The 17,461-nt window shown below is 40.8% G+C and overlaps 1 protein-coding gene across 1 annotated transcript; it reads left to right on the plus strand.

Annotated features, from left to right (window-relative positions):
• The first annotated feature begins 12,220 nt into the window (after positions 1 to 12,220).
• Positions 12,221 to 13,206, plus strand: LOC113888607 (interferon alpha-A). Its single transcript, XM_027535645.1, has one exon. It carries the CDS (start codon positions 12,538 to 12,540, stop codon positions 13,105 to 13,107), a length of 570 nt encoding a protein of 189 aa, XP_027391446.1. The 5' UTR covers positions 12,221 to 12,537; the 3' UTR covers positions 13,108 to 13,206.
• Positions 13,207 to 17,461: the final 4,255 nt, after the last annotated feature.

The raw sequence follows: 17,461 nt of genomic DNA on the forward strand, positions 1-17,461 counted from the left end.
CGAACTGTGGAAAATTCTGAAAGAGATGGGAACACCTGACCTGCCTCTTGAGAAACCTATATGCAGGTCAGGAAGCAACAGTTAGAACTGGACATGGAACAACAGGCTGGTTCCAAATAGGAAAAGGAGTACGTCAAGGCTGTATATTGTCACCCTGCTTGTTTAACTTATATGCAGAGTATATCATGAGAAACACTGGGCTGGAGGAAGCACAAGCTGGAATCAAGATTGCAGGAGAAACATCAATAACCTCAGATATGCAGATGACACCACCCTTATGGCAGAGTGAAGAGGAACTAAAAAGCCTCTTGATGAAAGTGAAAGAGGAGAGTGAAAAAGTTGGCTTAAAGCTCAACATTCAGAAAATGAAGATCATGGCATCTGGTCGCAACACTTCAAGGGAAATAGATAGAGAAACAGTGGAAACAGTGTCAGACTTAATTTTTTCGGCTCCAAAATCACTGCAGATGGTGACTGCAGCCACAAAATTAAAAGATGCATACTCCTTAGCAGGAAAGTTATGACCAACCTAGATAGCATATTAAAAAGCAGAGACATTACTTTGCCAACAAAGGTCCGTCTAGTCAAGGCTATGGTTTTTCCAGTGATCATGTATAGATGTGAGAGTTGGACTGTGAAGAAAGCTGAGTGCCTAAAAATTGATGCTTTTGAACTGTGCTGTTGGCGAAGACTCTTGAGAGTGTCTTGGACTGCAAGAGATCCAACCAGTCCATCCTTAAGGAGATCAGTTCTGGGTGTTCATTGGAGGGACTGATGTTGAAGCTGAAACTCCAATACTTTGGTGACCTGATGCGGAGAGCTGACTTATTGGGAAAGACTCTGATGCTGGGAGGGATTAGGGGCAGGAGGAGAAGGAGAGACAGAGGATGAGATGGCTGGATGGCATCACCGACACGATGGACATGAGTCTGGGTGAAATCCGGGAGTTGGTGATGGACAGGGAGTCCTGGCATGCTGCAATTCATGGGGTCGCAAAGAGTCGAACACAACTGAGCAACTGAACTGAACTGAACTGTCTGAACCATTCAGAACATAAAGGGCTTTAAAGTCTACATGCTTGTAAGAATATAGTCACCCTGAGCCAGGAAAAAAAAAAAAAATGAGCAGGTTAGCAGACTAAAAAAAAGGAAATCAGGGATTCATATCCAAACTCTAGATTTTCAACCTGTCATAAGGCTTTAATTATTACGTGTCAAATACTGGAAAACATATTGAAATGGAATTCAACAGCCAATGCAGTGGAATAAAATGGAGCATGAAAATGATCATTCATCATTCTTTGTGAGGATTATCTGAAGTATCTGGATCACTGTATTACTAATTGCCATGTTGGTAAAGATACACCAAGAGTATTGTGGTAAACTGCCTTGTTGCTCTCAGCTATGAGCCTCAGGGAGAGTTTGAGTTCAGATACATGGCTCTGTATATCACACCGGGCATGTTCTTTCCTGTCATAACCTCAGTTGAATTCAGTCCTGCAGTCGTGTCCAAATCTTTGCGACCCCATGCACTTCAGCATGCCAGGCTTCCCTGCCCTTCACCAACTCCCAGAGCTTGTTCAAACTCATGTCCATTGAGTCAGTGATGCCATCCAATAATATCATCCTCTGTCATCCCCTTCTCCTCCTGCCTTCAATCATTCCCAGCATCAGGATCTTTTCTAATAAGTCGGTTCTTCACATCAGGTGGTAAAAGTATTGGAGTTTTAGCCTCAGCATCAGTCCTTTCAATGAATATTCAGGACTAATTTTCTTTAGGATGGACTGGTTGGATCTCCTTGCTGTCCAAGAGACTCTCAAGAGTCTTCTCCAACACCACAGTTCGAAAGCATCAGTTCTTTGGTGCTCAACTTCCTTTATAGTCCAACACTCACATCCATACATGACTACTGGAAAAAACATGGCTTTAACTAGACAGACCTTTGTCGGGAAAGTAATGTCTCTGCTTTTGAATATGCTGTCTAGGTTTGTCATAACTTTTCTTCCAAGGAACAAGTGTCTTTTAATTTCATGGCTGCAGTCACCATCTGCAGTGATTTTGGAGCCCAAGAAAATAAAGTCTGTCTCTCTTTCCATTCTTTCCCCTAGTGATGGGACCAGATGCCATGATCTTCATTTTCTGAATGTTTTAAGTGTTAAACCAGCTTTTTTACTCTCCTCTTTCACTTTCATCTTTAGAGAAAGTGTTCCTTTAGTTCCTCTTTGCTTTCTGCCGTAAGAGTGGTGTCATCTGCATGTCTGAGGTTATTGATATTTCTCCCAGCAATCTTGATTCCAGCTTGTGCTTCATCCAGCCTGGCATTTCACATGATGTACTCTGGATATAAGTTAAATAAGCAGACTAGCAGTATACAGTCTTGATGTACTCTTTTCCCAGTTTGGAACCAGTCTTTTGTTCCATGTCCGGTGCTAACTGTTCCTTCTTGACCTGCATACAGATTTCTCAGGAGGCAGGTAAGGTGGCCTGGTATTCCTTTCTCTTGAAGAGTTTTTCACAGTTTGTTGTGATCTACACAGTCAAAGGCTTTAGCCCAGTCAATGCAGTAGAAGTAGATGTTTTCTGGAATCATGACCTAGTTGAGGACAATTAGGGGTGAGGCATCCTCCTGAGTTTAACATAGTGCTGGGCAAAGGCTGAAAAGCATGTTGCACTTGCTACTTGAATCCCCAGACCACATGTGCCTTCAAGGAAGGAGACGCCTAGTGGTTTTAGCAACAAACTCAGTATGACTGGTACCAGCAGGAATAGAGTGGAAATACCAGATGCTGTCTATTATAATTCCAGGAAATAGGGCCCAGATGAAGCAAAATAGCTGGGTCATTTGTAAATGCCTTCCAGTAGTAGGAGGAAATCTGAGAAACTGCTTTAGCTACAATTACTTGTTGAGGACTTCCCTGATGGTGCAGTGAAGAAGAATCTTTCTTCAGGAGAGACAGATTCGATCCCTGGTCCAGGAAGTGTCCACCTGCCACGGAACAACTAAGACAGTGCTCCCCTGTTACTGAGACCCTGCTCTAGAGTCCACACGCTGCAACTCCTGAAGCCTGCACGCTACAGCCTGAGGAGGACTGCACAGCAAGTAAAGCGGGTACTGCGAGGAAGAGCGATCCCCACTTGCCACAGCTGACGAAAGTCCAGGCAAGCAGTGAAGACCCAGTGCATCCAGAAGTGAATAAATAAGTAAATAACCACGAAACAACCTGTTGAGCGATTACACTGGGCCTGGTACAGAGGATACCACAGAGAAGAAGACAGAGTTCAGTCACTACAGAGCTGATTTGCCAAAGATGGTCACATATCTCTTATTTGAAGTTTGGAACATAAGGGGACAAGACAACATAAAATCCACTGTAAAATCAGAAGAATTCAGGAGCAGAGCCAAAAGTTAAATCTTCCCATGAAATAATCAATTTTTTCTGCATTCTGAATTAATTACAAAGATGGTTTCCTTTTATTTAAAAGAATAGATTTGGATTGTAACTTGAAAGTCATTTGGAAAATATGAAATTTAATGCAAATGTACAGAGACAGAGATTCACATGGATGGTGATTCCTAAATCATGCTTTCTCACTGGGGATGATATGCTTCCACACATGCAGACATTAGTTTTCTGAAACATGAACAAAGCTTGTCATTACAATGATTTATTATTACACTTCAAAACCCAATCTGATACAACAAAATCGGACTCCTTAGTATTTATTTCTCTCTTTGGCATTTCTTGTGTAGCATACATAAGAGGAGCATTGAGATTGAGTTTATGGAATATAAACAAATTGTATACAAGGTCAGTGGTGCAACCTAAGGCGACTTGATGGTTCACTAGAGGACTTTCTCTCCATCCTTTGCTTGATCTCAAAGTCATCTTGTGAGAGGTGGCCTTTCCATACTTATGAGCAACCATTGGATGTCTTGGGCATGTTGCTTATGTTTGAACCTCAGTGTGATTTGGGCTCCAGAAATTAAAAAATGGAAAATTTTATATTTGTAAATAAAATACAAAAATATATATTTTTATGTAATTCTACTATAGCTGTTAATATATCCAAGTGTTGAACAGAAAAAAAAAAGTTGATAATATCCAGATAAATATCTATCATGAAGTAAAACGAAAAATTACGTTCTGATATGAAAAAAAATTCAATGTTAAGTACCTAAAATAAATATTAAAGAACTATTTTAAGTTATTCAATGATTTGAGCAGCTGTGAATGACTTTTAAGAGTGTCTATACCTTGGTATTATTATAAAGTATTTATGTAAGTTCTATTTGCACATGTAATTTGATACATTCCTACTCATATAAGTAAACACATGACATTAAAACTCACTCGGAATATTTTTTATAAAGTTGAAGTATAATTCAGTAGCTTTCTTAGTGTTGTTCTGGTAGATACACTTTTTGGTTCCTTTGTGTGCTGGGTCAGTCTATAGTACTTTGTTTTTGGTGGACTGTTCTGATTTTGCTTATGGATGTATACATATGCGTGTATATTCGGTCACACTTTTTATTGGTAGAGGCCTCTGCATCTACGCTAGGCTTTTTGCAGTTCTGCAGAGTTATCCTTTTGTTTTCTTCTCCTGTTTTCTTTATTTTTCTGTTTTTTTCTCTTTTCTCTTTTTTATAATTTTAACTTTTAATTTTTTAAACGTATTATATTATTTCTACACTCATTCCTTTGTGTGCCTTTCCTTCTGCTCTTTTCCCCTTGCAGTTAATTTTTAATGTATATAAATCTTCTTCACCTACCTCTATTTAACTTTGCATATCTATTCTTTCTTTCACTTCTTTCTTTCCTTTTCTCTCAACATATTTCTTAGTTTTGTTTTCATTGCTTTATTCCCTACTTGGCACCTTGCTTTAGCTTTGTTTTTCAGTCTGTGCTTTAGTTAGTTTTGGATTAACTGGTAAATATAATTTTTGATTTCCTTTGTTCACCGGGCCAGTCTATTGTACTTTAGTTTTGTTGGACTGTTTTGACATTGCTCATGGGTGTATCTGTATATGTGCATATTCCATTATTTTAATTATTATTTACCTGATTTTGTAACTCCCAATGTCTGGGATTCATCTTTGGTTTCTCATTTTTGGATATTTGTTTTAATCTCACTTAATGCCATAACAAACCACTTGTGGAATCTTTGTTCCTGACCAGAAGTCAAGCCCTGAGCCTTTGGAGTGGGAGCACTGACTCCAAGACCCTAGACTACCAGAGAACTAACCGTAGGGGCTATCAAATAGTGAGAACTCACACAAAGGAAAGCACTGGAATACAAGACCCAGCATCACCCAACCACCAGCAGCAACCTGTGCAGGACACCTCATCTAAACAACAAACAAAACAAAAATACAAACCCAACCATCAGCAGACAGGACGACCACCTCACTCAGCCTTGCCCATTAGAGGAAGAACAAAGAAACAAAAACTCAGCACAAATTTCACCCTATAAGAAACTTACACAAACCACTGGACCAAATTTAGGAGGGCAGAAACCAAAAGGAAGAACAAATTCAACCTTGAAACCTGGGAAAACGAGACCTCAGACAAAATAAATTAAAAAAAAATAGTAATGAAGATGCAGAAAAATACTACACAAAAGAAAGAACAAACTAGAAACACAGAAGTCCAAATAAATGAAGAGGAAATAGGCAAACAACCTGAAAAACAATTCAGAATAATGATAGTAAAGACCATCAAAAGTCTTGAAAGGGAAATGGGGAGAAAACAAGAATCCATTAACAAAGACCTAGAAGAATTAAAGAATAAGCATACAGACACAAACAACATAATTACTGAAATTAAAAATACTCTTAGAAGGAATCAATGGCAGAATATCTGAAGCAGAAGAACAAATCAGTGAGCTGGAAGGTAAAATGGTGGAAATAACTTCTGAAGAGCAGAATAAAGTAAAAAGAATTAAAAGAACTAAGGAGAGTCTCAGAGACCTCTGGGACCATACTAAATGCACCAACAATTGAGTTATAGGGGTCCCAGAAGAAGAACGGGGAAGGCAATGGCAACCCACTTCAGGATTTTTGCCTGGAAAATCCCATGGGCAGAGGAGCCTGGTAGGCTGCAGTCCATGGTGTTGCAAAGAGTTGGACATGACTGAGCGATTCACTTTTACTTTTCACTTTAATGCATTGGAGAAGGAAATGGCAGCCCTCTCCAGTGTTCTTGCTTGGAGAATCCCAGGGACGGGGGAGCCTGGTGGGCTGCCATCTATGGGGTTGCAAAGAGTTGGACACGACTGAAGCAACTTAGCAGCAGCAGCTGCAGCAGCAGAAGAAGAAGAGAGAGAGAAAGAAAGGGTATGAGAAAAATTTTGAAGAGATTATAGTTGAAAATTTCCCCAACATGGAAAAGGAACTAGTCAATCAAGTCCAAGACGCACGAAGAGTCCCATACAGGATAAATCCAAGGAGAAACACACCAAGACACATACTAATGTAACTGCTGCTGCTAAGTCACTTCAGTCGTGTCCGACTCTGTGTGACCCCATAGACAGCAGCCCACCAGGCTCCCCCGTCCCTGGGATGCTCCAGGCAAGAACACTGGGGTGGGTTGCCATTTCCTTCTCCAATGCATGAAAGTGAAAAGTGAAAGTGAAGTTGCTCAGTCGTGTCCAACCCTCAGCGACCCCATGGACTGCAGCCTTCCAGGCTCCTCCGTCCATAGGATTTTCCAGGCAAGAGTACTGGAGTGGGATGCCATTGCCTTCTCTGACTAACCTAACAAAGACTAAACACAAAGAAAGAATATTAAAAGCAGCAAGGGAGAAAGAAAAAGTAACACACAAGGCAAACCCCATTGCTTAACAGCTGATCTTTCAACAGAAACTCTGCAGGCCAGAAGGGAATGGCAGGATATATTTAAAGGACTGAAAGGGAAAATTTTACAACCAAGACTACTGCCCCTGGCAAGGATCTCATTCAAAATTGATGGAGAAATAAAAAGCTTTTCAGACAAGCAAAAGTTAAGAGAATTCAGTACCACCAAACCAGTTTTACAGCAAATGTTAAACGGATTTATATAGTCAAGAAATACAACAGAGGAAAGAGGATCTACAAAATCAACCCCCAACAATTAAGAAAATGGCAATAGGAACATATATATCAATAATTACTTTAAACGTAAATGGATTAAATGCTCCAACCAAAAGACACAGCCTGGCTGAATGGATACAAAAACAATACCCATATATATGCTGTCTACAAGAGACCCACTTCAGACCTCAAGACACACATAGACTGAAAGTGAGAGGATGCAAAAATACATCCCATGCACATGGGAAGCAAAAGAAAGCTGGAGTAGCAATCCTCGTATCAGACAAAACTGACCTTAAAGAAGATTACAAGAGATAAGGAAGGACACTACATAACGATCAACAGATCAATCCAAGAGGAAGACATAACAATTGTAAATATCTATGCACCCAACATAGGGGCACCTCAATACATAAGACAAACACTAACAGACATAAAAGAGAAATCGATAGTAACACAATAACAGTAGGAGACTTTAACACCCCACTCACACCAATGGAGAGATCATCAAAACAGAAAATTACTAAGAAAACACAAGTCTTAAAGTGATACATTAGATGAGATGGATCTCATTGATATCTTCAGGACATTCCACCCAAATTAAGAAGAATACACCTTCTTCTCAAGTGCACATGGAACATTCTCCAGGATAGACCACATCTTGGGTCACAAATCAACCCTCGGTAAATTCAAGAAAATTGAAATCGTATCAGGCTTCTTCTCTGACCGCAACACTATGAGACTAGATATTAATTCCAAGAAAAAAATTGTAAGAAACACAAACACATGAAAATTATATAACACATTTCTAAATAATCAACAGATTACTGAAGAAATCAAAAGGGAAATAAAAAATTTCTAGAAGCAAATAACAATGAAAACACAACAACTCAAAACCTATGGGATGCAGCAAAAGCAGTCCAAAGACGGAAGTTTATAACAATATGATCCTACATCAAGAAACAAGAAAATCATCTAATAGACAACCTAACTTTACACCTACAAGAGCTGGAATAAGAAGTACAAAAATCCCCCAAAACTAGTAGAAGGAAAGAAATCATAAAGATCTGAGCAGAAATCAATGAAAAAGAAATGAAAGAAACAATAGTAAAAATTAATACTAACTAAAAGCTGGTTCTTCGAGAAAATAAACAAAATTGCAGTCTTTAGCTGGACTCAGTATATTGAAAAGCAGAGATATTACTTTGCCAACAAAGGTCCATCTAGTCAAGGCTCTGGTTTTTCCAGTGGTCATGTATGCATGTGAGAGTTGGACTGTGAAGAAAGCTGAGCGCTGAAGAATTGACGCTTTTGAACTATGGTATTGGAGAGTCCTTTGGACTGTAAGGAGATCCAACCAGTCCACTCTAAAGGAGATCAGTCCTGGGTGTTCATTGGAAGGACTAATGATGAAGCTGGAACTCCAATACTTTGGCCACCTCATGGGAAGAGTTGACTCATTGGAAAAGACCCTGATGCTGGGAGGGATTGGAGGAGAAGGGGACGACAGAGGATGAGATGGCTGGATGGCATCACCCACTCGATGGACATGAGTTTGAGTGAACTCCAGGAGTTGGTGATGGACAGGGAGGCCTGGCGTGCCGTGATCATGGGGTCACAGAGAGTCGGACACGACTGAGTGACTGAACTGAACTGAACTGAAATGAGCTGGACTCATCAAGGAAAAAAGAGAGAAGAATCAATTCAACAAAATTAGAAATGAAAAGGAGAGGTTACAACAGACAATGAAGAAATACAAAGGATTTTAAGATACTATTATGAACAACTATATGGCAATAAAATGGATAACCTGGAAGACATGGACAGGTTCTTAGAAAAGTTCAATCTTTGAAGACTGGACCAGGAAGAAATAGAAATAATGAACAACCCAATTACAAGCACTGATACTGAAGGTCTGATAAAAAAAATCTCCCCCCCCACCAAAAAAAAACCCAGGACCAGATGGTTTCACAGAATTCTATCAAACATTTAGAGAAGAGCTAATGCCTATCCTTCTAAAACTCTTTCAAAAAATTGCAGGGGAAGGAACACTTTCAAACTCATTCTACGAGGCCACCATCACCCTGATACCAAAACCAGACAAAGACAACACAAAATAAGAAAACTACAGGTCAATATCACTGATGAACATAGATGCAAAAATCCTCCAAAAATTTTAGCAAACAGAATTCAGCAACACATCAAAAAGCTCATACACCATGATCAAGTTGGGTTTATTCCAGGAATGCAAGGATTCTTCTATATATGCAAATCAATCAATGTGATATACCATATTAACAAACTGAAAGATAAAAACCACATAATCATCTCAATAGACACAGAAAAAGACTTTGACAAAATTCAGCACCCATTTATGATTAAATCTCTTCAAAAAATGGGCATAGAAGGAACCTACCTCAACATAGTGAAGGCCATGTATGATAAGCCTACAGCAAACATTATTCTCAATGGTGAAAAGCTAAAAGCATGCCTGCTAAGATCAGGAACAAGACAAGGGTGTCCACTTTCACCACCATTATTCAACATAGTTCTGGAAGTCCTAGCCTCAGCAATCAGAGAAGAAAAGGAAATAAAAAGAATCTATATTGGAAAAGATAAAGTAAAGCTCTCACTATTTGCAGATGACATGATACTGTACATAGAAAACCCTAAAGATAGTATTAGAAAATTACTAGAGCTAATCAGTGAATTTAGTAAGGTTTCAGGATACAAAATCAATACACAGAAATCACTTGCATTTCTATATACTAACAAGGAAAAATCAGGAAGAGAAATTAAGGAATCAATCTCATTCACCATTGCAACCAAAAGAATTAAATATCTAGGAATAAACTTACCTAAGGAGACAAAAGAACTTTACACAGAAAATTATGAGACATGTGAAAGAAATCAAAGATGACATAAACAGATGGAGAGATTTTCCATGTTCCTGGGTAGAAAGAATCAATATTTTCAAAATGACTATATTAGCAAATGCAGTCTACAAATTCAATGTGATCCCTATCAAATTACCAATGGCATTTTTCACAGAACTAGAACAAAAAATTTCACAGTTTTTGTGGAAACGCAAAAGACCCCAAATAGCCAACGCAGTCTTGAGAAAGAAGAATGCAGTTACAGTGCTTCTAATTGGGTTGTTCATAATTTCTATTTCTTCCTGACTTCAGATTATACTGTGATGCTACAGTCATCAAAACAGCATGTTACTGCACAAAAACAGAAATATAGACCCATGGAACAAGATAGAAAGCCCAGAAATAAACCCATGCACCTATGGGTACCTTATTTTTACAAAGGAGGCAAGAATATACAATGGGGCAAAGACAGCCTCTTCAATGAATGGTGCTAGGATAACTGGACAGCTACATATAAAAGAATGAAATTAGAACACTTCCCAAACACATACACAAAGACAAACTGAAAATGGATTAAAGACCTAAATATAAGACCAGAAACTATAAAACTCTTAGAGGAAAACACTCGATGTTCTTAGAGGCAGAACACTCGATGACATAAATCAAAGCAAGATCCTCTATGACCCACTTCCAAAAGTAATGGAAATAAAACCAAAAGTAAACAAGTGGGACCTGATTAAACTTAAAAGCTTTTGCACAGCAAAGGAAATTATAAGCAAGGTGAAACGACAACCCTCAGAATGGGAGAAAATAATAGCAAATTAAAGAACTGACAAAGGGTTAATTTCCAAAATATACAAGCAGCTCATACAACTCAATGCCAGTAAAACAAACAACCCAATCAAAGAGTGGGTAAAAGACCTAAACAGTCATTTCTCCAGAGAAGACATACAGGTGGCTAAGAAACACATGAAAAGATGCTCAATATCACTCATTATTAGAGAAATGCAAATTAAAACCACAATGAGATATCACCTCACACAGGTCTGAATGGCCATCATCCAAAAGTCTACAAATAATAAATGCTGGAGAGGATGTGTATAAAAGGGAAAGCTCTTGCACTGTTGGTGGGAATGTAAATTGATACAGCCACTAGGGAAGATGGTATGGAGATTCCTTAAAAATTAGGAATAAAACTACCATATGACCCAGCAATCCCCTTCCTAGACATACACCCTGAGGAAACCAGGGTTGAAAAAGACACATGTATCCCAGTGTTCGTTGTGGCACTATTTACAATAGCTAGAACATGGAAGCAGAAGAAGGTAATGGCAACCCACTCCAGTACTCTTGCCTGGAGAATCCCTTGGATGGAGGAGCCTGGTGGACTGCAGTCCATGGGGTTGCTGGGAGTCAGACACGACTGAGCGACTTCACTTTCACTTTTCACTTTCATGCATTGGAGAAGGAAATGGCAACCCACTCCAGTGTTCTTGCCTGGAGCATCCCAGGGACGGGGGAGCCTGGTGGGCTGCTGTCTCTGGGGTCGCACAGAGTCGGACACAACTGAAGTGACTTAGCAGAACATGGAAGCAACCTAGATGTCCATTGACAGATGAATGGATAAAGAAGTTGTGGTACATATACACAATGGAATATTACTCAACCATAAAAGGAATGCATTTGAGTCAGTTCTGATGAGGTGGATGAAATCTAGAACCTGTTATACAGACTGAAGTGAGTCAGAAAGAGAAAGATAAATATCATATTTGAACACACATATATGGAATACAGAAAAATGGTACTGAAGAATTTATTTGCAGGGCAGCAATTAAGAAACAGACATAGAGAATAGACTTATGGACATGTGGAGAGGGGAGGAGAGGGTGAGATGTATGGAGAGAGTAACATGGAAACTTACATTACCATATGTAAAATAGATAGCCAACGGGAATTTGCTGAATGGCTCAGGAAACTCTAACAGGGGCTCTGTATCAACCTAGAGGGGTGGGATGGGGAAGGAGATGGGAAGGAGTTTCAAAGGGAGGTGATATAGGTATACCTGTGACTAATTAATGTTGAGGTTTGATAGAAAACAACAAAATTCTATAAAGCAATTATCCTTCAATAAAAAAATAAATTTAAAAAATCAGTAGCTTTCACATTTAAATTATAGCTTAAAATTTTATGTAATTCTTAAATCTACATTGAATGCAAAAAGTAAGATTTATACTTTCTTTTTCTATGTACAGAGAAAAGATATCCATAGAGTACATAAAAACATACACAGTTTATCTCTGCTATCAAAATTTCACAGTGGGGGCACCTAAAAAATATTTTAAAAGGCTCTGTGGTCAAAAGAAAGAAGGGAAACATGAAAAAAAAAAGATTGAGAAATACTGCCTTAACCCATTTGGAGAGTGCAAAATGAAAAGCAAAAACAAAAGTAGAAAGCAAGAGGGAACTTTCAGAAAATGGAAACCATGAGCTCCTACTTAAGACACAGGCCTGAAGGAAGGTCTTCAGAGAATCTAGAGAGCAGGTTCACAGAGTCACCCACCTCACCAGGCCAAAGCATCTGCAAGGTCCCCGATGGCCCCAGCCTGGTCCTTCCTGCTATCCCTGTTGCTGCTCAGCTGCAACGCCATCTGCTCTCTGGGTTGCCACCTGCCTCACACCCACAGCCTGGCCAACAGGAGGGTCCTGATGCTCCTGCAACAACTGAGAAGGGTCTCCCCTTCCTCCTGCCTGCAGGACAGAAATGACTTCGAATTCCTCCAGGAGGCTCTGGGTGGCAGCCAGTTGCAGAAGGCTCAAGCCATCTCTGTGCTCCACGAGGTGACCCAGCACACCTTCCAGCTCTTCAGCACAGAGGGCTCGCCCGCCACGTGGGACAAGAGCCTCCTGGACAAGCTACGCGCTGCGCTGGATCAGCAGCTCACTGACCTGCAAGCCTGTCTGACGCAGGAGGAGGGGCTGCGAGGGGCTCCCCTGCTCAAGGAGGACTCCAGCCTGGCTGTGAGGAAATACTTCCACAGACTCACTCTCTATCTGCAAGAGAAGAGACACAGCCCTTGTGCCTGGGAGGTTGTCAGAGCAGAAGTCATGAGAGCCTTCTCTTCCTCAACAAACTTGCAGGAGAGTTTCAGGAGAAAGGACTGACACACACCTGGTCCAACACGGAAATGATTCTCACGGACCAACAGACCACACGTCCTCCTGTGCTGCCATGTCAAGGACTCTCATTTCTGCTGTCATTGCGCCCTGAAATAAATCAATATGGCAAATGATTTCTGGAATATTAAGCAACATCATGTTCTACTCTATAGGCACTGGTTCCTCACAGATGCCAAAGTTGATCTATCTACGTATTTAACTACCTGGACATTTATATATCTATTTTAATATTTATTTAACTATTTATAAATATTTAAATTATTTTGTTGATAAAATATTATGTATGTATACTTATGGGAAAATGTATATTTTGTATTTAGTCAGTTTATGATTTTTCTTCCTTTATTAAATTCTTACTGTAAAAGACTTACTTTGTTTTTTTGTTAAAACAGAAACATCAATCCTGAATGGCAACTTAATTTAAAAATGCATTTTACGATTCCTTGAGCCCTCTTTAGGATTCGCACGTTAGAAGTAAAAATACTCTAGCTCTAGCTATGTTCTTTGTTGCTCTGAGGACCTTAAAGTGAACATAACCACTCAAGTGCTTTTTGTAACTCTGATTTTTTTCAAAAAAAGTAACCTAAAAACAACGATCAAAAAAAAAAAAAAATCCATCCTTCAGGATTTGATGAATCCTTGGGAAGGATTTTCTGCCTCTCGTTGGTTGTGGAATTTTCTTCCCTGGAAAAAATTGTAGGTATGCTTGAAGACGTGCTATTCAGTTGGCAAGAGGTCCGGTGCATATATTATCGTTACACTCAAATACCACAGTCATTCACTTCCTCCCAGTGTAGAAATCCCCAGCGTGCTCTCCTCATTCACTCTGCATGAAGGTGTCCTCTCCATTCATACAGCTGTGTCCTTCTCCATTATGGTTTCTGGTTGTCAATTTCCCCTTACGACTGCAAACCACCAACTAAAAGCGGAACCTGAGTGAAAGTTCTAGATCTGTCAGACACTCTCCTATGACTTCACCTGCTCTGCCTGCCAAGCACTGCAGGTCCAGACTGTCCAGCCTCCCAGAGAAACACAGTAAATAGAGGGAACCCGCCCCACAGTGAACAGCGGTGGAGATACCAGGGGCTCCTCTGAGCATCTACCTAGGCTATTCCATGTGCTGGTTGCACTAGGAGGAACTCACCTGGTTCAGGAATCTCATTTGAGAAAAGCCCAAAGCACCGGACACTTGGAGTTGAAAGGCAGCAGCAGCTTGAGAACTTGGAAGGAGAACAGAGATGTTTAAAGTGTTCACTGGAGCAGCAGCGGGTCCTCAGGACACAGAACAACACAGATGAACTACACTGAGGCAAGTGCTTCTCCACAACATTCCTTTTCAGAGACTGAGAAGACTGAAGCGAATGCTGAGAGCACAGAGACAGAGCACGAGTGCCTGGCCACCAGCTGTGTCCCCAGCACGGGTGACGTTCACAGCACAGCAGCCTGCAGAGTCCTGGAAGGCACGAGGGCCACTCCCGTCACAGCTGCAGACTTCTTTCTTCCTTAGGACCCAGCAAGTTATCACAGAGCAGAGCAAGAGGTGCTTGGGGATAATGCAATCCAAAGAAGTTCTTAAATTCCATCATGGTGTCTTTGCATCTCTGAGAGACAAAAAAGATCAAACAAGATTGAATAGAAGGGGCACAGGCAGGGATTTTAATACATTTAGCAACAGTGGGACAGAGCTTTCCTTGTAGGACATATGTTAGTAACATGCACACTGGAAGAATACAATTTCTCAAAGTAACAAAGATCTTTGTGGAAATTCATGTATTTAATGTAGGCAATCTTCAGGACATTGACGGATCAATCATCTTTCTCTTCTTTCCAGCTGGGACATACAGCACTGTGTGCTATATGTAAAGTCAGAGAGACTTTTGAAATAAATAGAGTTCCAGAAAAACATCTATTTCTGCTTTATTAACTATGCCAAAGCCTTGGACTGTGTGGATCACAATAAACTGGAAAATTCTGAAAGAGATGGGAATACCAGACCACCTGATCTGCCTCTTGACAAATTTGTATGGAGGTCAGGAAGCAACAGTTAGAACTGGACATGGAACAACAGACTGGTTCCAAAAAAGAAAAGGAGTTCATCAAGGCTGTATATTGTCCCCCTGTTTATTTAACTTATATGCAGAGTACATCATGAGAAACACTGGACTGGAAGAAACACAAACTGGAATCAAGATTGCTGGGAGAAATATGAATAACCTCAGATATGCAGATGACACCACCCTTATGGCAGAAAGTGAAGAGGAACTCAAAAGCCTCTTGATGAAAGTGAAAGAGGAGAGTGAAAAAGTTGGCTTAAAGCTCAACATTCAGAAAACGAAGATCATGGCATCCGGTCCCACCACTGCATGGGAAATAGATGGGGAAACAGTGGAAACAGTGTCAGACTTTATTTTTCTGGGCTCCAAAATCACTACAGATGGTGACTGCAGCCATGAAATTAAAAGACGCTTACTCCTTGGAACGAAAGTTACGACCAACCTAGATAGCATATTCAAAAGCAGAGACATTACTTTGCCAACAAAGGTCCATCTAGTCAAGGCTATGGTTTTTCCTGTGGTCATGTATGGATGTGAGAGTTGGACTGTGAAGAAGGCTGAGCGCCGAAGAATTGATGCTTTTGAACTGTGGTCTTGGAGAAGACTCCTGAGAGTCCCTTGGACTGCAAGGAGATCCAACCAGTCCATTCTAAAGGAGATCAGCCCTGAGATTTCTTTGGAAGGAATGATGCTAAAGCTGAAACTCCAGTACTTTGGCCGCCTCATTCAAAGAGTTGACTCATTGGAAAAGACTCTGATGCTGGGAGGGATTGGGGGCAGGAGGAGAAGGGGACGACAGAGGATGAGATGGCTGGATGGCATCGCTGACTCCATGGACGTGAGTCTGAGTGAACTCTGGGAGTTGGTGATGGACAGGGAGGCCTGGTGTGCTGCGATTCATGGGGTCGCAAAGAGACATGAATGAGCAACTGATCTGATCTGATTCATTTTTCACTGTGCTGTGTCTTCATTGCTGCCTGGACTTTCTTCTAGTTGTGGCAAAGGTGGGTCCTCTCTAGTTGTGGTGCACAGGCTTCTCACTGTGGTAGCTCCTCTTGTTGGGGAGCACAGGCTCCGGTGCACTTGGCTTCAGTAATGGGGGTCCCGGGGTCTAGAGCACAGGGCAATAGTTGCGGCACACGGCTCAGCTGTTCTGCAGCGTGCGCATCCTCTAGGACCGCATGTGGTCCTATTGGCAGGTGGGCTCCTCACCACTGAGCCACCGTGGAAGCCCCTCAGGAAACATGTAAAGTACATTGAGAGGTTTGGAAACCTTCCTGAGGATTAGGGTCCTAAACAAGTAAAAAACATTTTGATATTACTGCTAAAAATATAATTTAATTAACAAATTATTTTCTAAATAACCTTTTCGTGTCAATTCTATAGTATTACTTAATGATGTTAAATAGGTTGAGCTAGAAATTTTTTAAAAAGATAATTATACAAGGCTTTGAGGCTTACTTCACAATTCAAGCCAGTTTCTCCCTGCTAAGGAGAAAAATGTTCACTGCTTCTGTCTAGGAAGCACACATTCGCTTCCATCTTGGTCACACACAGGCCTCCTCAACACCCACATCTTGACCAGAAGTTGGGAAATAGAGTAGCGGTTCTTCACTGGACTCCATCAGTAGACACCAGGATGACCCGGCTAGACTGGAGGTGAGAAACACAGGTGTCTTCCTTGAGAATGAGAACAGCAGGTTACCTGAGGAGGTGTCCTGGAAGGGGACCTTGTCAACCAAAAAAAAAAAAAAACCCCAAAACATGACTCCCGAGAGTTCTTTTTATTGGGAGGACTTGCTGAGGACTACAGGCCAGAGGACAGCCTCCCCCAGCTCTGAGGAACTGCTCCACGGATGTAGAGGAGGTCAGTATGCATGCGACTGTGGTGAAGGGGTGACGGGCCGATAATCTCACACCTTGGGAGAAAGTGGCTGAGAATCAGGAGGAACAGATGTCTCTCTGAAAGATTTTAAAGCTTTTCTACCCATGAGAATTTGTAAAAATTGGGTTCATCAATTTTCTCCAGAAATTATTTAACTATCAGAAGGCCTGTTGTGTCAGTTTTCCCAGAGCACAGAGTGCCTCGTTCCTGATCTCAACCCTGAACTCCTATCAGTGCGTGTTGGAGGTCAGGGACTGCAGTGGGTAGAGACTTCATTCTGCAGAACCTGATGCGGAAAGATGTTTTCATTGTCATCCTGAAGGAGAAACGTCAGAACTCATGTGGTGAGAAACTGTTACCTGCTTTTTCTTTGTTCGCATTGGAGAAGGAAATGGCAACC

The sequence above is a fragment of the Bos indicus x Bos taurus genome, unplaced genomic scaffold, assembly GCF_003369695.1.
Source record: "Bos indicus x Bos taurus breed Angus x Brahman F1 hybrid unplaced genomic scaffold, Bos_hybrid_MaternalHap_v2.0 tig00000169_arrow_arrow_obj, whole genome shotgun sequence".
In the NCBI taxonomy this organism is placed as follows: Eukaryota; Metazoa; Chordata; class Mammalia; order Artiodactyla; family Bovidae; genus Bos; species Bos indicus x Bos taurus.

Bases quoted from the DNA above. Each gene is read 5' to 3' on its own strand.
- LOC113888607 (XM_027535645.1), top strand. From the start codon at position 12,538: ATGGCCCCAGCCTGGTCCTTCCTGCTATCCCTGTTGCTGCTCAGCTGC.